The 21,464-nt window shown below is 41.1% G+C and overlaps 1 protein-coding gene across 6 annotated transcripts in view; it reads right to left on the reverse strand.

Moving 5' to 3' along the window:
• LOC130356858 (cyclic AMP receptor-like protein A) overlaps positions 1-21,464 on the reverse strand; it is a 738,932-nt gene that overhangs the window by 703,217 nt on the left and 14,251 nt on the right. For all 6 annotated transcript variants that reach the window (XM_056558908.1, XM_056558911.1, XM_056558909.1 and 3 more), the window contains exons 2-3: positions 6,481-6,533; positions 4,555-4,609 (exon numbers count right to left, since the gene is read on the reverse strand). In XM_056558908.1, the coding sequence (XP_056414883.1) occupies positions 4,555-4,609; positions 6,481-6,533 (108 nt within the window). The remainder of the gene's footprint in view (positions 1-4,554; positions 4,610-6,480; positions 6,534-21,464) is intronic.

Here is a 21,464-nt window from a genome sequence, read left to right on the forward strand (position 1 = left end):
GCATAGGAACTGAGAAGTGGTCTGTGGTCACCACCTGCAGAACCACTCCTTTATTGGGGGTGTCTTGCTGATTGCCTATAATTTCACCTGTTGTCTGTTCCATTTGCACAACAGCATGTGAAATTGATTGTCAATCAGTGTTGCTTCCTGAGTGGACAGTGTGATTTCACATAAGTGTCATTGACTTGGAGTTACAGTGTGTTGTTTAAGTGTTCCCTTTATTTTTTTTTGAGCAGTGTATAACTTTAACTAAATGACCAAGCAATGAACAACAATTCTCAGTACAAGATGTGTGAGCCTAAAGGTTTAAAATAATATATAAAATAATGGCCCTCCTTAAGTACACTGAATAAATATACAAGACTCCAGGAGTCAAATACATCACATATGTTAAAAGGGGTACTCTGCTGGAAAACATTTTTTTTTTTTGTCAGAATTGTAAATTACTTCTATTTAAAAATCTTAATACTTCCAGTACTTATCAGCTGCTGTATGCTCCAGAGGAAGTTGAATTTATTTTCTGCCTGACCACAGTGCTCTCTGCTAACACCTCTGTCCATGTCAGGAACTGTCCAGAGCAGGATAGGTTTGCTATGGGGAATTGTTCCTGCTCTGAACAGTTAAAGACATGGACAGAGGTGTCAGCAGAGAGGACTGTGGTTAGACAAAAGGAAATTCAAAAGAAAAAAAAAGACTTTCCTGTCGAGCATACAGCAGCTGATAAGTTTTACAAATCTGTTTAACTTTCTGTCAGCAGTTGATTTAAAAAAAATAAAGTTTTCCAACAGAGTACCCCTTTAAGCGAATGTATCATCTGTAATATTACATGAAATGTCAATCAGCTTATTACTATATAAATATTTTCTAATGGTGGTGTGTCTTTTTTTACTATCCACATAAAAAAAAATCTTCCAATGTTTTAGCTTCGCACTTGCCAACTGGGTCTATTATACAGGGAAGTATCATCCCATGTGGCTGATGAACACTTCGAGTGATATGCCCTTAAAGGGGTACTCCGGTGCTTAGACATCTTATCCCCTATCCAAAGGATAGGGGATAAGATGCCTGATCGCGGGGGTCCCGCTGCTGGGGACCCCCGTGATCTTGCACGCGGCACCCAGTTTGCAATCAGTCCCTGGAGCGTGTTCGCTCCGGGACTGATTATCAGCGACCATAGGGGGGGGGGGCGGCGTGTGACGTCACGTCCCCGTGCAATGTCACGCTCCGTCCCTCAATGCAAGCCTACGGGAGGGGGCGTGACAGCTATAACGCCCCCTCCCATAGGCTTGCATTGAGGGGCGGAGTGTGACGTCACACGCCGCCCGTCCTGTGGTCGCCGGTAATCAGTCCTGGAGCGAACACGCTCCGGGGACTGATTACAAACGGGGTGCCCCGTGCAAGATCACAGGGGGTCCCCAGTGGCGGGACTCCTGCAGTCAGGCATCTTATCCCCCTTATCCTTTGGATAGGGGATAAGATGTCTAAGCACCGGAGTACCCCTTTAAAGGGATATTCCAGCACTATTAAAATGCATCCTCTAGTCACAGAATTGGATGCCAGGGTGTCTGATCCCCAAGACAGGGCATCCAGAGCTAAATTTCAAGTGTCATAGCAAAGGATCTGAATATTTATGTCCATGTAAAACTTTAGTTTTTCCTTTTTAATAAATTTGCACAAATTTCTAACATTCTGTTTTCACTTTGTCATTATGGGGTATTGAGCGAAGAATGATGGGGGGGGGGATAGTTTTTTTGTTTTTTTATGTTAGCACATTTTAGCAGCATAACAAAATGTCAAAAATAGTTAAAGAATTGGAAATGCATTGTATAAAGCTGGCATTTTATGACACAAAGTATGAGGTTAATTTTCTTCAACATGAACATTAAAAATTATGAAAATACTTTTCTGAATTTATCCCAGAATATGAGACACATTTTGTTATCTTACCCTAACATATCACGTCTCCAAGAAGTGACAAAGATATAGTTTTACATGAAATGCAAACCAACTAAGATAATGTTTAATGAACAAGGAAATGTTTCTTTTGCGGACGTGCACTCATTTATACCTAGTGCTTTGTGTAAATAGTTATATTTCACTGCACTTTGTTTGCCTCAAGTGATAATACAGATTACATGACCTTCTATTACAGCATTTATGTGCAAACAACAGTATGACAGACAGGTCAGGACTGGGATGTCTAGCTCATGCCTAAAAAACCTTTGTACAGTAGATATGAATACAGTCTATCATTACTTGGCACATTCTTCTTATTGCCAAATGTATGCTCTACTGCCTTTCCTCACTAGACACATGCTCTTTGTATCAAGCTGGCAGCCCTTTGGTTACATAACAAATGTATTAACATAACTGTTGCACTGTATATGATCTTTGACAAAAATTAAGTAAGCCACGGCTTGGATTTTGAAACAATTCAGGTACCGTAGGTCATTTTGATTTTGTCTCAATTTAATTTCAAACTTGCAGCAAAATACAGAAATAATGCATGCAAATCTGTCTGCAAATGCACAAAAGGACTTTATTCCTATATATATATATCGAAATGACATGCTGTGGAATTTAGAATCTGCACCACATGTCAATTTCTGTGCGGGAAAAAGCTACGGTTTTGTTCGTCCACAGCTCTTACAGTAGAGAAAGTGAATAGTTACCCTCAAGAACTTTTAAAGGACCCTATATGATCTAATTTTTTTCATTAGCCCCTTCCCCCCTTAAAGTACATTCTCCAGGCCTGCATCCATTCCTCTTCTGCATAAATAGGGCAGCATATGTGGGCTAAATGTCTGCTTTAATGTACTACTGACAGAATTAGCTTGTATTTTAACTTAAAACATAGAAGGAGATTTATCAAATAAATGCTGGAATCTAAATAGCAGAAAAAGAGGCCATACTTACTGGTTACTGGTACAATGGCAGGTTAGATACCTACTTCCACCATGATGCAGGTCAGCTACAATGCTATATGGAGTAGGTCACACATGTAACTGGCACCCTGTATATTCCTTAGGCTAGGTTCACATGGCCGTTGTCTTCCGTCCCGCTTTTCTCCCGTCACTGCCTCCTAAAAACGGACTATACTACTAACGGGTGCAAACTGATGCAAAAGGATGCTATTCAGTTTTTCATCCATTAGTATGAAAAGTCAGCAAACTACAGACTCCCGCAGCCAGGACTACTACTACTCCCATTATCGAACAGACTTGTTTCCATGATGGAAGTAGTAGTTTTCCCAGCTGCGGGAGTCTGGGAACAGCTAGGGAGGCTACATTAGTACTTGTACGTACCTGACGGAGATGAGCAGTGGGAAATAGACTGACATGTCCCTGTGACCTGTGACTGTGATAGCAATAGAAGATGACCAGACAGCAGGAGAATCATTTATGAAATACATACATGGGGGGGATAAAATTATTACACAAAAGTCAGGGGGAATATGATTATATGGTAATTATGCAAACTATAAGTTTAAAAAACCCCACTGGGAGCCCTGAACGGCTCCTCGGTACTGGCCATTCAGGGCTCCCGGCGGGGAATTTAAAAATGAATGTAAAAATACACAGTATATGCCGCCCGCTCCCCTGTTTAATAACTTCTGATCGCATCAGGTCTCAGAAGTGAGACCCAGTGCTATCAATCCCTCAGCCCCTGTACTACTACCCCCAACATGGAACAGAATCTGTTCCATGATGGGGGTAGTAGTACAATTACTAATGTAGCCTCCCCAGCAACCAGCAGACTCCCGCAGCCGGGGGAACTACTACTCCTATCATGGAAACAAATCTGTTCCATGATGTGAGTAGTGGTAGTATCGCAGCACTGCAGGAGTCTGCTGATGTCACCTCTTCTGAGCATGCTCAGAAGTAATAATGGTTCAAAAATGGATATTATAAACCAGTGCAAACGGATTACATTAAAGACTCATCCATTTGCCATAGACTTCAATGTTAAATTAATAATACCCGTTTCTATTCAGTCTTTTCCCCCCGCCAAAAAAAAACTGAACAGGAAGCAAACAGGTGCAAATGGGTGATAAAGGATCGTAAAAAAAAAATCCCATTGACATTAATGCAATTATTTCACAGCCGTTTGCAACCTGTTTGAAAAATTATCAAACGGATTGATAACGGGCATTTATTAACGGAGCAGACGGCCGTGTGAACTAGCCCTTATCTGTTTGCAACTATAATACTAAGCAGATACCCCCTCAAATAGTAGGTGTGTGAGTGGTTGTTTATGAGTATTGTGCACCTGTGCGACCCCCCCCACAATATACAATATTGTGGCTGACCTGCATCAATGTGGTAACAGGTTTCGGAACGTGCCCTTGTACCAGTAACCAGCAAGTATGGCCTCTTTTCTGTAATTTTTTCAATACATTTTTGTCCAATTTTCTTTCAATCTTTACGGATGTTGCAAAATGGCATTAGTCACTTGTCACAATACACTACAATATGGTATTTCTAGTTTTACATAGGGGCTGCAGATAAGTAATGAGAAGTCTACAGAAAATATAGTCTTTAAAAACATTCTTACCTGCGCCAAACAATTGTATTTTCTGAACAGCCAGATTATGACAAGCATGCAAAAGCTGTAACACAGTACAGACATAGTAGGGGTTACCATGTGAAGCATTTGTAATGATTCCCTCAACATACAAAAGCACATTTTATATTCACAAGCAAGTAATACACTGCATAATCTTGAAATTCTGTGATTGTATCTTTATAGCTCAGTTTGCTGAAATATTTATATTCTACTCCTGACAAAGGGGGTGGACCCCAAAATGAAGTCATGCATCGAAGTACACTAGGTCCTTCCTCGTGGGGCTTTTTTTTCTGAGCAGCTTGCAGATGTTATTTTGATGCACTCACATTGTACTCAATGTGGATGTGCACAAGTGTATCACAACGTGTATCACAATACCAGGTACAGGTGATATTGAATGTATGGAGGTTTGCCAGGAAGTGAAGTAGCTGCAACCCCTTCAGTCAGCTGAAATGTGGGAATGCCAGTGTTCTGACATTAATGGCCTATCCTAAGGCTTGGGAAGCAATATAAAAGTTCTGTAAGACTCCTTTAACCCCTTAAGGACTCAGCCCATTTTGGCCTTAAGGACTCAGACAATTTAATTTTTACGTTTTCATTTTTTCCTCCTCGCCTTCTAAAAATCATAACTCTTTTATATTTTCATCCACAGACTAGTATGAGGGCTTGTTTTTTGCGCGACCAGTTGTCCTTTGTAATGATATCACTCATTATATCATAAAATGTATGGCGCAACCAAAAAACACTATTTTTGTGGGGAAATTAAAACGAAAAACGCAATTTTGCTAATTTTGGAAGGTTTTGTTTTCACGTCGTACAATTTCTGGTAAAAATGACATGTGTTCTTTATTCTGAGGGTCAATACGATTAAAATGATACCCATTATTATATACTTTTATATTATTGTTGCGCTTAAAAAAAATCACAAACTTTTTAACCAAATTAGTACGTTTATAATCCCTTTATTTTGATGACCTATAACTTTTTTATTTTTCCGTATAAGCGGCGGTATGGGGGCTCATTTTTTGCGCCATGATCTGTACTTTTTTTTGATACCACATTTGTATATAAAAAACTTTTAATACATTTTTTATAATTTTTTTTTTAATAAAATGTATTAAAAAAGTAGGAATTTGGGACTTTTTTAATTTTTTTTCGTTCACGCCGTTCACCGTACGGGATCATTAACATTTTATTTTAATAGTTCGGACATTTACGCACGCGGCGATACCAAATATGTCTATAAAAAATGTTTTTTACGCTTTTTGGGGGTAAAATAGGAAAAAACGGACGTTTTACTTTTTTATTGGGGGAGGGGATTTTTCACTTTTTTTTTACTTTTACTTTTACATTTTTTTACATTTTTTTTTACACTTGAATAGTCCCCATAGGGGACTATTCATAGCAATACCATGATTGCTAATACTGATCTGTTCTATGTATAGGACATAGAACAGATCAGTATTATCGGTCATCTCCTGCTCTGGTCTGCTCGATCACAGACCAGAGCAGGAGACGCCGGGAGCCGCACGGAGGAAGGTGAGGGGACCTCCATGCGGCGTTATGAATGATCGGATCCCCGCAGCAGCGCTGCGGGCGATCCGATCGTTCATTTTAATCGCGAACTCCCGCAGATGCCCGGATCTGTATTGATCCCGGCACCTGAGGGGTTAATGGCGGACGCCCGCGAGATCGCGGGCGTCGGCCATTGCCGGCGGGTCCCTGGCTGCGATCAGCAGCCGGGATCTGCCGCGCATGACACGGGCATCGCTCCGATGCCCGCGGTTATGCATAGGACGTAAATGTACGTCCTGGTGCGTTAAGTACCACCTCACCAGGACGTACATTTACGTCCTGCGTCCTTAAGGGGTTAAAGGTCAAAATAGCTATATTAGCAAAAACAACAAATCTTACCATCCAATTAATGAGAATGTAGCTGTGATCCTCTTCACTATTGTAATTGTCACCTGCAAAAGAGTAAAGAAGAAAAACAGTAAATTTTATATGATATTTTGCAGAAAAACTATTTGATGCCCTGTGTTTGATAAAACCTGGGGACACAGACTTTTGTGAAACTTCTGGGCAATTTTACTAAGAAAATATATCTAACAGCAGAACTGTCATTACTCTTTAAAGGGGTACTCCACCCCTAGACATCTTATCCCCTATCCAAAGGATAGGGGATAAGATGTCAGATCGCCGGGATCTCCGCTGCGGCACCCCACTATCATTACTGCACAGAGCACACTCGCTCTGTGCGTAATGACGGGCGATACAGGGGCCGGATCATCGTGACGTCACGGCCCGCCCCCTTAATGCAAGTCTATGGGAGGAGGCGTGATGGCCGCCACGCTTCCTTCCATAGACTTGTATTGAGGGGGCGGGCCCTGACGTCACGAGAGGCGGAGCCGTGACGTAATGATGCTCCGGCCCCTATCATTACGCACAGAGCGAGTGTGCTCTGTGCAGTAATGATAGCGGGGTGCCGCAGCGGAGATCCCGGGGTCCCCAGCAGCGGGACCCCGGTGATCTGACATCTTATCCCCTATCCTTGGAAAGGGGATAAGATGCTAGGGGTGGAGTACTTCTTTAGCCACTTAAGGACTAAGCGTTTTTCAGTTTTTGCATATTCGTTTTTTCCTCCTTACCTTTAAATCCTCGCCCTTTCAATTTTTAACCTAAAAATTCATATTATGGCTTATTTTTTGCGCCACCAATTCTACTTAGCAATGACAGTCATTTTACCCAAAAATCCATGGTAAAAAAAAAAAAATGGAGAAAAAAAACATTGTGCGAAAAAATTGAAGAAAAAAAACGCCATTTTGTAAATTTTTCGTTTTTCTACACAGTGCATTTTTCGGTAAAAATGACAAGTTATCTTTATTCTGTAGGTCCATACGGTTAAAATGATACCCGACTTATATAGGTTTGATTTTGTCGTACTTCTGGAAAAAAAACATAACTACATGCAGGAAAATGTATACGTTTAAAAACGACCTCTTCTAACCCCTATAACTTTTTTTTTATTTTTCTGCGTACGCGGCGATATGAAGGGCTAATTTTCTGCGCCGTGATCTGAAGTTTTTAATCGGTACCATTTTTGTTTTGATCGGATTTCATGATCGCTTTTTATTAATTTTTTAATGGTATAAAAAGTGACCAAAAATACGCTATTTTGGAGTTTTGGATTTTTTTTACGTGTACGCCATAGAGCGTACGGTTTAATTGACAGTATATTTTTATAGTTCAGATTTTTACGCACGCGGCGATACCACATGTTTATTTTTATTTATTTATTTTTATGGGAAAAGGGGTGGGTGGGTGATAACATGCGCAAGGTCCCTGTGCGTCGTGGTCAAGGCAACGTCACTACTCCGGGGCCGGGGCCGAATCGCGGAGAAGAGGCCCCCCCCCCCCGGTGAAAATGGACAGCCCGCAACAACTAACCATCCCCACCGGACGGTCCCTGCAGCATAGATGGCCCGGACCAGCTCACTCTAACATCCCGCCGAGGGGAGGTGAGTACAAAACAAAGGGGGGGGGGGGGCTTCAACCTACCGACCTCCAGAGGTTTCAAAATCACAACTCCCAGCATGCCTGGACATCCAATGGCTGTCCGCAGGTTGAAGACCACTGATTAAGGGATTGACAGGGGGTGATGATGAAGGAGGGTGATGATGAAGGAGGGGGATGATGACGGGGGTCTGGATGATTACATGGGGGATGGTGTATTTCCCACCCTAGGCTTGTAGTCGAGTCAATAACTTTCCTTGGTTTTTGGGGTAAAATTAGGGGCCTCAGCTTATACTCGGGTTGGCTTATACTCGAGTATATACGGTAGCTCAATGATTCTGCCGCTTGACTGTTCATGCCTGGATATCAGGCATTGAGCAGTCATTCGGCAATCGGACACCAGGAGGCAGGTAAGGGGACCCTCCCTGTGTCCTACAGCTCTTCGGGATGCCGCGATTTTGCGGCAGCGATGCCGAACAGCCCCCTGAGCTAACCGGCAGCAGTTTAGTTTCATTTTAGACGCGCCGATCAACTTTGAACACCGCGTCTAAACGGTTAAATAGCGCGCGGCCATTGCCAAGTGCAGGGCCCGACACACTATGATGCGGGGCCATGCCGTGGCCCCTGCGTTATAGTAAGGGAGAGGACTCAGGACGTACAGGTACTTCCTTGGTCCTTAAGGGGTTAAAAGAAGAAGTTACAGGTCTGTGAGAGCCACAAATCTTGTTTGTTTAGAGGTGACCAAATACTTATTTCCCACCATAATTTGCAAATAAATTCTTTAATAATCAGACAGACAATGTGATTTTATGGATTTTTTTTTCTCATGTCTCTCATAGTTGAGGTATACCTATGATGAAAATTACAGGCCTCATCTTTTTAAGTGGGAGAACTTGCACAATTGGTGGCTGACTAAATACTTTTTTGCCCCACTGTATTAGCGCATGTCTGTACCGTATGTTGTCCTTCATTCTTTTTAGTTATCCTAGTGTCATGAAGCTCCCCCTATTCTTAATCTGACTCTTCAGCACCTATGGCATGCAATTCTTTAAGGGGTATTCCGAGTTAGTGTTTATTTTGAATTATGCGTAGGTAGGTTTTGCAATTGCTTTCATTAGAAAATTTTCAGTATTTCATACTGAAAAAAACAAACAGTCAAACAACTTCCCCCCTGCCTGCTTATACACATACTAGTCCTGCTGTGTCAATGCATCATCACCTATGTCATGGACACACTTCCTTGATTGACAGCTGTGAGTGCAGGGCTCACAGCTGGAGGAAAAATCCTCCCACTGTCAGCTTGTGTCAGTGAGGACAAGCTGGGAGTTGTAGTTTTTCTAATGCTAGGGGAGATGTGAGCAGACAGCATACTGAGGGAGGGGGCGGAGACCTGCACAGTGAGGCCATGCCCCCTCCCTTTGAGAGGAATTAAGACTAGTGAGCTAAATTAAAAGTGTAATAAAAAAAAAAAAATAAAGGTGATAGACACATAAAAATTAGATGTACATGGTCAGGATTAGGTACTGAGTGATATAAAAAAAAAAGTTTTTTGTTGGATCTGATGGGTATGCTTTAAGCTATCACACAAATGTAGGAAATCTAGCAGCCCTAGTGACCGGTCACATTTGAGTCGGTGTTGTCTGTCAACTAACTGTGAGTGTAAAGAAATTGAGTTGAATTAGGTGCACTGGAGAGGTTACTTTACCCCTAGGTGCACTGATCAGGCCGCCAGCTCTTGTAACAATGTCTCCTGATCAATATTCATCTGCCCCTCTGCAGTGATGTCACTCAAGGCCACAAGCACAAAACTTTAGAGAGGGCTACATAATACCACTGTAGAGGGATGGATAAATATTCAAAAGAAGGGATTGTTACAGCAGAAGATGGACAAGTGGATCGTTCCTTAGGGATACAGTAACACCCCCAGTAAACCAAATGCCCTATTTTGTATACTATTGAAAATGTATTTGACTGAAAAATGGTGCAGCACAGGTTATATGTTAATCACTGTACCATGCCCTATTAACCATATCAGCAGGTTAGCATGGTCTAACCTGCTGACAGATTCCCTTTAAGATGTCACGTTTCATTTGTTGATCTGAAGATTTTAACCACTTGAGCTTCTTGAAGTTCCAGTTGTGGTCCTCAAAGTTCTGTCAGAATTTCTGGATTAAAACTGACAGTGGTGAACAATTTTATATACTGCCATCAATACTTATGGACCACCGGTTGCCAGAAAAAATAAAAAATAAGATTGTAACAGTAATAGGTTTAGTCAAAGAAACTTCTTAGTTTCCCAGAAATATTTCTACAAGAAATGAATACATTTCTTAATGATCAACTAATAGGTTACTGCACTAGCAAAAGTTAGATCTCACCATCTTCTTCTGGAGAAAGGCAAAAAACAAACAAACCCAAAGCATCAGCTATAGCCTTGGGTTACAAAGAGACCTTTTGAAGATTAAGAGAGTGATTTTAATTATTGAGGCACACAACTGAAGGAATACACCGAGTTGTATGCAGTCTTGTAGTTTGCAGTTGTTCACTTGATTGGTTAATATAAATAAGTAGAACTACAAAAAGTCTCAGCGTAGCCAAGGTCTAAGACTCCTCCAGAACTTTGGGCATGATTACCTGATGGGTACAATTAACTAATAAAGAGCCAGTGGAAGCAGAATTTGTATTCAGACAATCAGCGAGGTAATTAGAGAAATGCTCACAGCCGTTTTCTTGGCTGGCTGCCGAAACATGTTTCCATGGCAGTGGATTGTTAATAAGACATAATGACTCACTCAAGAGCATCCCTTCAAGGGAAAAGTTGCTTCAAGAAAACAAGATTTATATACCACAACCTGGGATTTTTCCAGGGCAAATCTAGGAAATTGTCTTAGCACAGAAGGTTGTACCTGATGGCATGTGTGATCACTGGGGTACTCAGCCTTTTCAAGGCAAGGGGAGTCTGCATTGCCTATGGCATCAGACCCAAGAGGCAGCATCCACAGCAATAATGCCAAACATGGAAGAGCTAGAATACGTGCAGAGCTGAGACGCGCAACACAGATGTCCATAAACCATTAGGATACCATTGTGATTTATGACTATCTATATCTCCAGAGCAATGTGTGACATTTTATTGGCAATTTCACGAATCGCTGCAGGGCAGAAATATGATTCCTTTATGATTAGCACATGTTCATTATGGTGGGATCATGATTACGACTTCGTACAATAATAATCCATTCAGGATTTTACGTGACATCCCATCTCAGGTATGATAAAACACACAGATATAGAACAATAAATTAAAAAAGGTGGGACAGATGTACTTTGTATCCTAAAGCAGGGAATATAGAGAGAATGCTGCATTATGGGAACGGGAAGTTGAAAATGTTATCACATAGGAAATATTATTTCAAGTTCAAATTCAAATACATACAAATACTACTGGTTCTTTTTGTACTTGTACTCACGTACCCAGCCATATTGCTAGTACAAGTTTGAATACTTCCCTAGTGTAACATTAGCAAATGAGAAATCTTGCCAAAATTGTGTTCAAAAGGTTTCTGTTACAAGCAAACCCCACAATGCCGTTCTAGATCTGCCACATGACTGTTATAAGTAGAACTCACAACACCGTTCTGGATCTGTGGCACGACAAACACCAATGTCATCTGACAGATCCCACTGACTACCAATTGGGTCCATCAGGTTTCACTGAGGTGTTTGTCATTTTTGATGATGCAGTGTTATTTTTTCCCCATCAAAAATGACAGAAGTTGACAGAGAATCCAATATAGATGTTCATGTAGCCTTATTTAGCTGTCCTCAACAGGAAATCAAGGTATTTTAGACTGTCCACAAAAAAATCAACAGCGGCTAGAGAAATGAACTTGCCTTTGAAATAGGCTTTGTGTGCTAACCACGGCCACATCGTGTCACTGTCAGAGCCGATGTTGTTATTAAAGTAAGGGGTTAGAGCCCTATTAACCTGCTCACACAACCCAGGATTAGTAAGAAGGGCTTCATTTTGTCTCCAAGTGAGGGGTGCTGCAATTCAGAGGGAGAGCGAGAATTCAGCTAAAACCATGTCAAGGTCAGACCAAGCACACACTGTCTGTCTGTCAAGTGTCTTGCATAAAGAAGAGGGGAGAGGGTAGGTGTAGATGTCAATATCCTTGCCTATGCAAGTGAAATGGTCATGTGCCGTAATTAGTATGCAAAACCCCTTTGGTTTCATTGTTCTCCCCTCACACGTCAGTCAGGGAAAATTTCTCAAAACTTTAGGTAATAATTTTGTTGAATACAGGAACGGCATTAAGGGACGGAAGACGAATGTTCCAACCCACCATTCTTCACAATATTAAAGTCCCCACACCAATAAGATGATCATTAGAGAGCGTATTAAGCAGCTGAGTGAGACAACAATATTGGGTCATCAGTTGGTGTATAAGAATTAAACATAAAACCTTTCTATTGAAAGACCCCAGGGGGATCAAACACCTACACTCATCATCAGCTAGTGTCTGTGTAACCTCTATAGAGAAGTTATTGTGAACAAAGGTAACTACCCCTTTGTTCTTGGTGACAGAGGAGGCCATTAACATTCTATTATAACAGCCGTCCATAAATTTAGGGTATTAGGTAGGCTTAAAGGCCCTGATTTATCAACGTTGCTGAGGAGAAGAAGCTGGAGTGGACTCAAATGGAATTTCTTCTTTCAAAAGGACCTGGAGTTATATTAGGTTAAAAGGAAATCCCCAGCAATAACATACTTGTGCCTTTTGTAATGCGATAGTAATGGGTCGCACATTCTGGCGCCTTTTAAGGTGCCAGATCTGCAAACAGGTGTACTGATGGCGGCATGTTCCACAATACAGAGGGGATGCACCCAATATTTGGCCCCTAACTTCTTGCAATGTCTCTAGGGACACCTGGGGCTTTTAGTTTGGCCAATGCTTTATGTATGCAGTCAAATCTTAGAAGATCCATAGGAGCAGTGGACAGTAGAGTATGGAAAAGTTCAGTAACTATTTCTGCAAGTTCCTTTGTTCACTCTCCTGGATCTATTCTCCAAGCTTAAAGAGTTCCTTATGTAATTATAAGACACTCTGCTATTTACTTGCTGTGAAAATTCTCAACCTTTATATGTTTTTAATGTGATCTGTTCTGGTCCCTGTGCAAGTCAAACAATTTGGTCTCCTCCTGGCCTTGTAGGAGACCAAACTCAGGAAGTGCATGCAGGGCACGGCGAAGCACAGCTCTCGCAGGCTTCAGTGGCGTTGCGGCTGCTGGGGAAGCCCACTTTCTCCTGCCAGGAGCTCACACAATGTGAGCAAGGGGAACGGCATGATACAGAGCTTTTTAAAAATTTGAAAAAAAAATGTAAGGGCAGGAGGGGTGTTAGGAGTAGTTAGGGAATATAATCTGTGTTAGCTTAGAAAATATGGTTTGAGGACAGTTACTCTTTAAGTTCTAAAGCATTTATCATCAGGTCATGTCGATAACAAGAGATCACATCCACCATTTCATCCACACGAGTTTCCACTTAAAAACGTGTGTCCCCAGGACTCAGAACTTTTTAGAGATATCTAAGACAGCTTTAGCTAACTCAGTGTGGAACATGGTGTGTATCGAGGTCAGCCGGTCAGGTGTTTCATCCACCTGTGAATCTGGGATGGAAGCGCGCAATTCCATTGCCGCTATGTTAGGGGTCTGTCCTGCTCCAATGATCTCAGGTATAGTTTAAGAGAAAGACGGTATCTTGGATTTTGTGTGCTTCCTGGTATGTCACCCAGAAAATGGAAGAAGTTTGAAGTTTATGAAGCTGTAAAGACAGAGTGGCCAAAACTTAGGCTATGCCAAAGAGCTCACATCCTCACTAGTGAGTTGCATGCATGTACCCATTACTACATAGAGTTTACTAAAGACTGATTACAAAGTTTAACATAAGCTGGATAAATCTGAATTTGAATCAGAAGTTTTCCAAAGTGGTGGGAGCAGAAAGTCAACATTTTATGATTTAAAGTGATATTCTTATTAACAACCGTAAAAGGGGTTGTCCAGAGAAACAACCTGTGTATGGTGTCAAAAGTACAATAAAGCAACAAACTAAAAAAAAAAAGTTATTAGCCATACTGCAGAGACGTCTCAATTTCAGCTCCACTCTTTCCCTTGAAGCTGTGACATCATGTCACACTCTCTGAAAGCAGAGAGTTCCTATCCATGGCCCCCCTTCTGTCTACTAAGACAAGAACATTAATGTGAAGAGGGGGAGCTCATATTACTGCTTATTTAAGGCAACCGGAAACCTCTTGTATAAGATAGCAGTGAGCCTGTTTTAAGGGAAACTATGGTGACTGAGAAAGGCTTCCTTAAGCCTCAAAATCTAATGACCAGTAATATGAGCTCCTCTTCTTCACATTACTGGTCTCTCCCGTAGCACTCAGGAGGGGAGGGGGAGCAGGGACAGGAGCCACCCGCATTCACAGCATGTAAGCTGACATCACAGCTATAGCCAGAAAGCTCAGCTGACAATGACAGATCTCTGCACTATGGCTAATAAAATATTAGTAAGCTGCTTCACTATACTTTTTGACGCCATACACAGGTTGTTTCCTTTGCTGAACAACCACTTTAACATTTCTCACCAAAGTTTACAATTGGCAGCAGAGGAAGCAGTGTCAGACATGGCAGTCCTCTTACAAAGCTCCCCTTAAAACAGTCAAAGCTAATTATTTAGATTTCAACATGGGCTGTGTGAACCTGTGTCATAGGGAAAAATAAAATGCAAGTTAAACATAAGTCAATGGGTTAAATTATGACAACCAAAAACAGCTAAACCATTTCACTGACTAATGTTTTTTATCGATTTTTTTACAGTTCTCCAACACAGCTTTACTAAAATATTTGTGCAAGGTGAATGCTGCTACAAACAAATTCCCCAGAGGAACTAGGAGGGAGATTGTTAAGTCCAGTATTTTACAGCATAAGCAGATTGCAGAGACCATGTGCTCACAGTAATTACAGATGATAAAGATGATCCTAAAAGAACCATTGTAGTAGGAACTAGGAAGCTATAAAGATGTATTTATGTTGCTATGAGAGAGCTGGTTCCTGTCTGTACCAGGCACATCACTGTAGGCACAGAATGAGTCTTACCCGAGGACAAGACACTACTCAAAGCTAATTGACATTTGTAAAATGACTACTCTGATGTATAAAGTGTCTGGTCTGGGCTATGTGGAGCATTTTAACTAAAAGGTCAATTGCCTCTGGTTCATATTATATATTAAGATGAAGCCTTAGAGTCACAATAGCTGCATTATGATAGTATTTTTCTAGTTACCTCTGTACCATGAGTGTGAACTTTTACCATAATTTAGAATTATAATATATGTTAGTACTGTATAATAAAAATGTATTTATCTGAACATATAAAAAAAAAAGTATAACTTTTCATGAATTAGATGAAGGGCGCCTAATTATGTTAATGACCTTTTAGTAAAATGAAGTCACATCCTGGCCTACACCATAGAGGTCATATGAAAATATTAAGTATTTTATGTATGAAAAAAACGTTAAGGGTAGGGTTACACGTAGCGCATCTACAGCATATTTTACGCTGTGGAAAATCCAACGGAATCAATAAGACGGATGTTTCTTTAAGATAGTTTTATTATAAGACCAATGACTCGTTTCGGGTTGGCTTAACATAATCAGTACATGAACAGGCATATATACATATAAAACCCACCAAACATTTGGTGGGTGGGATTAAGAAAGGGGAGGGATAGAAGCTCAGGTGAGTCACATGACAAAGGACGGGAAAAGATCCGGGAATTTACAATAAAAATATCCCTTCTGTTACCGTACAGTAACCAGTATTTGGGTGATGACAATCTACATTAGTTCTATTCAAAATAAGTCTGTTTAAGAAGATTGACAGGTATTGACAACAACAATGCGTCCAAACTCTACCCCTTCATAGTGTGAAGGAGCATCCCAATGTGTCTCTACATCATTTTTGTTTGCGGCGCAAGCCTCATCACCGCTCACCTCGATCTGTTCCAACTCATCATAGTGCAGTGCAAGCCTCAGTATCACGATCACCACTATCAAATGTATACCTGTCAATCTTCTTAAACAGACTTATTTTGAATAGAACTAATGTAGATTGTCATCACCCAAATACTGGTTACCGTTACGTTAACAGAATGGATATTTTTATTTTATTTTAAATTCCTGAGCTTCTATCCCTCCCCTTTCTTAATCCTACCCACCAAATGTTTGGCGGTTTTTTTATGTATATATATACCTGCTCATGTACTGATTATGTTATGCCAATCTGAGGAAGGGTTTTCAACCCAAAACGAGTCATTGGTCTTATAATAAAACCATATTAAAGAAACATCCGTCTTATCGATTCCGTTGGGAGAAGCAGCGCCTAAAAGAGGGACATTTCTATCCAATCCTCTGCATAACCAGGAAAGGGGGATTAAAGGCCATGTTAAGGCAAGGTGAATTTACTGCAGATTGCCAAATTTCTCTTTTTATACTATGTGCACTGTCAAGAACAACAGACTAAAGGTTACGTTGATGCAATCATGTTCTTTCATGAGAAGTAACACAAGTCTTAACAGAATGTTATATGATCCTTCTAATACCATTTGTATCTGTGAACATCGTTTCTGTGTGAGCCAAAGGACAAGAGCCATGAAGCATATATAGTATATTAGGGTAGGGTCACACTTGCCATATTGTGTTGCTGCATATTTTCCTACTCATTGAAAACAATGGGTAGCAAAATAAGCTGCAGAAAATATGCAGCTAAATACGGCATGTGTGACCCTACCTTTAAAGTCTACCAGTTTAGAAGAACTTTGCAGTGGGGAAAAACCTGAGCAAATTCCTACCAACCTACGTTGGTAACATATACAGAAAATTATGCGACCGAGGCAAAAAGTGTGTAAGCTTTGCCTCTGTTTAGATTATTTTATGATTGTGTTTAATTAGATTAATATTCCATAGAGCTGGATCCAGTAAATAAAAAAAATAAAAAAAACACCCGACAGATCCCATTTAAAGTCAATGGGATCCGTCGGAACCAGGTGGTGCCCATTGTGCTCCGATCCATTCAAAGATTGTAAGGTGCAAAAAAAAAAAAAAGAGCTTTACAGACCCATAACAGGGCAGAGCACAGCTGTGATGCAAGATTAGCCTAAGGTGTATGGCCAGCTTTGGACACAATCGGATAATATGCTGTGGTGCAAACCCTTGATGGTGTCAGCAGGGAGCACTGTGCTTAAACTGGGAAGAACTACACAACTTCCTCTGCAGCATACAGCCCTGATAAGTCCTTGAAGGATAACGATTTCTAAATAGAAGTAAATTGCTAACCTGTTGAACTTTCTGGCAACAGTTGAAGGGAAACCATTTTTTTTTTCTCTAGAGGACCCCCTTTAACTCAACTGATGCTTTCTTCATATACAGTTGTGGTTCTTAAAGAGAACCTTTCATGATCTTAAATGTTATAATTCTCCCAGTTCACTGCCCCCATTATTATAAACCCTTGCCTTTATTTTTATTATTTTTTTTGTTTTCTACGTTGATATTACTCTGTATTTTCTGCTCAGTCTCAGTCAGATAGACTGGGAAGAGGTGTTCCCCAGCAGACGCGACATCATCTGAAGCCATACAGGGGAGAACTTCCTCCCTCACCCTGCTACACACAGCCCAGAGCAGTTCAGTGTGAGATGAGCTATGATTGGATAAGGCTGCACACACACTTTTAATAGGGGAGGGGTTAAATTATCTTTATTCACTTTTTTTGCAGTGTTATAGCTCCCATAGGGACCTATAACACTGCACACACTGATCTTTTACATTGATCACTGGTTTCTCATAGGAAACCAGTGATCAATGATTCTGCCATGTATCTCAGGCACTGAGCAGTCATTCGGCGATCAGACAGCGAGGAGGCAGGTAGGGACCCTCCGGCTGTCCTGTAAGCTGTTCGGGATGCCGCGATTTCACCGCGGCTATCCCGAACAGCCCACTGAGCTAACCGGCACTTTTTACTTTCACTTTTAGCCGCGTGGCTCAGCTTTGGGTTGGCTAAAGGGTTAATAGCGCGCGGCACCGCGATCAGTGCCGCGCACTATTAGCGGTGAGTCCCGGCTTCACTATGACGCCGGGCCTGCCGTGATATGATGTGGGGTCACCGTGGGACCCCACGTTATATCACGGGAGCGGGACAAAGGACGTACTCATACTCATACGTCCTTGATCCTTAAGATTAAAGGTTCTATGACTAAACTGGAGCAAGCTGTAATCCCTATATCCCACAATACACTCATCAGTGTATATTTTTTATATTATTACTATAGTATTTTCTTTTAAATCATTAGACTACCTGTACTGTTTGATTCCTATATGTTATCATCATCACACCACACACAAACAGTGTGTTCTGCAAAATGTTAATTACTCTGCTATAAAAATGTGTCAGTGCACTGGCCAGTGATAAAGCCTTCTTATCAAAGTGAGCCAAGGCAAGTGAACTCACCCTGGAAATAACAGATAAAACAGTGCTACAGAGAAATATGTAGAAGTCAACTGAGCAGAAGAAGGCAAAGATAATAAATGCACCTTCTATAGCTGAGACTTTTAAGAGGTGCACCAACAAATTCTGTAATAGCTTCCATCTTGTTGCTGGGGCCTTTTTCATATCATAACATATGTTGATTCATTTAAAGTGTTTTTACTTTTATATAATGTAGAAAAATGACATTATATGTATATTTGCAATATACATTGGTTAATAAAATGTGTCCCTGCAATTATTGCCTGTGTGTCTCAAGGGTGTGGAAATAAATAAAATAAATAAACAAAAACAACACTAAAACAAGCACAATATACTTGTCCCTCATGACAATCCACTTGTCCTGGTACACAGAAAAATGTCAACCAAAATAGTATGTAAATAAAGTCTATATTAATAAAAAAAATGAATAGGCAGACCTAAAAACACTTTAACCACTTAAAGGGGTACTCCGCCCCTAGCATCTTATCCCATATCTAAAGGATAGGGGATAAGATGTCAGATGGCAGGGGGTCCCGCCGCTGAGGTCCCCCAAGATCTCCGCTGCAGAACCCCGCTTTCATTACTGCACAGAGCAAACTCACTCTGTGCGTAATGACCGGCGGCGATACAGGGGCCGGAGCATCCGCCCCTCATGACGTCACAGCCCACCCCCTCAATAAAAGTCTATGGGACGCCATGCCCCCTCCTATAGACTTGCATTTAGGGGGCAGGCCGTGATGTTACGAGGGGGTAGAGCCATGACGTCACGATGCTCCGGCCCCTGTATCGCCGGCATTACGCACAGAGCGAGTTTGCTCTGTGCAGTAATGAAAGTGAGGTGCTGCAGCAGAGATCCTGGGACCCCTGCGATCTGACATCTTATCCCCTATGCTTTGGATAGGGGATAAGATGCTGGGGGCGGAGTACCCCTTTAAGGACTCAGCCCATTTTCACCTTAAGGACCAGAGCATTTTTTGCACATCTGACCACTGTCAATTTAAGCATTAATAACTCTGGGATGCTTTTACTTATGAATTTGATTCCGGGAATGTTTATTTGTGACATATTCTACGTTAACATAGTGGTAGATTTCCGTTGATACTTGCATCATTTCTAGGTGAAAAATTCCCAAATTTCATGAAAATTTAGCAATTTTCAAATTTTAAATCTCTCTGCTTTTAAGGAAAATAGACATACCAAATAAATGATATATTGATTCACATATACAATATGTCTACTTTATATTTGCATCATAAAGTTGACATGTTGTTACTTTTGGAAGACATCAGAGGGCTTCAAAATTCAGCAGCAATTTTCCAATTTCTCACAAAATTTTCAAAATCGAAATTTCAATGACCAGTTCAGCTTTGAAGTGGATTTGAGGGGCCTTCATATAAGAAATACCCCATAAATGACCCCATTATAATAATTTGCACCCCTCAAAGTATTCAAAATGACATTCAGAAAGTTTGTTAACCCTTTAGGTGTTTCACAGGAATAGCAGCAAAGTGAAGGAGAAGATTCAAAATCTTCATTTTTTAAACTCACATGTTCTTGTAGACCCAGTTTTTGAATTTTTACAAGGGGTAAAATAAGAAAAAGCCCCACAAAATGTGTAACCCAATTTATCTCAAGTAAGGAAATGCCTCATATGTGGATGTTAACGGCTCTGTGGGTGCAGTAGAGGGCTCAAAAGGGAAGGAACGACAATGGGATTTTGGAGAGATAATTTTGCTGAAATGGTTTTTGGGGGGCATGCAGCATTTAGGAAGCCCCCATGGTGCGCTAAAGTTGGACGTGAAAACGAAAAATGTTATTTTTTTCACTAAAATGCTGGTGTTACCCCAAATTTTTCATTTTCACAAGGGGTAATAAGAGAAAAAAAAAAAAAAAAAAACAACGTAGTCTCAAGGTGATAACAGGTGCTCAACCAAGTGCAATTGTGCACACATACAATGGGGCAGAGGACCTGCACCTATGGACAAGAGTGGGGTTTCAATCCTGTGGTAACTATACAATGACATTAGCTAATCCTCAAAACTGATGTAAAAATGAGACATTAGCCAGTATATCCTTATATGAAGGACATACCTGAGCCCGCATACCACGCCAAGGTTTCTCATGTCATGCGGGACCTAACCACTAACCTTTTTCCTGGCCAGATACATATAACCAGGAACCAGATATACAGCAGCCTAAGGTCCAACTTGCAGACTGCTTCCCAGTCGCCTCCAGTGTGTACTAGGCACACATACAATGGGAGGGGGAGACAGGTTACAAGCCCCACCCTTGCTGGTCTATATATAGCAGGCCTCACAGGTGAAACCCCCAACGCTACCCAATAAGATAAAAGGGCGCATTGGTATAAGCCTTAAAAGACGCTTGCCGGCTTATATTTGCATGAACATGGCTATAGCAGGAAACTCAACCCCAAGTGCAATTGTGCACCTTCGCTGGGGTGGAGGCCCTGCACTTGTCAACCGTTGCTAAGGGCGATATCCCCAGCAAAAAATGCGTACAATGGAGGATGCCTGCAGACGGTCACAAGTACCACACAGAGAAAAAGCCTCCCAAATTAAGTAAATCCATTTCTTCTGAGTATGGAGATACACCATATGTGGATCTAAAGTGGTCTGCAGGCGAACGACAATGCTCAGAAGAGAAGGAGCACCATTGAGCTTTTGGAGAAGGAATTAGTTTGGAATGGAAATCCCCATGATGCCAGAACAGTGGGCTGTGCAAATGAACATTTTTATATAATAAAATTTTCATGGACATAAAATTTTTTATTTCATTTTCATGG

Source organism: Hyla sarda, chromosome 2 (genome assembly GCF_029499605.1).
Source record: "Hyla sarda isolate aHylSar1 chromosome 2, aHylSar1.hap1, whole genome shotgun sequence".
Classification (NCBI taxonomy): domain Eukaryota; kingdom Metazoa; phylum Chordata; class Amphibia; order Anura; family Hylidae; genus Hyla; species Hyla sarda.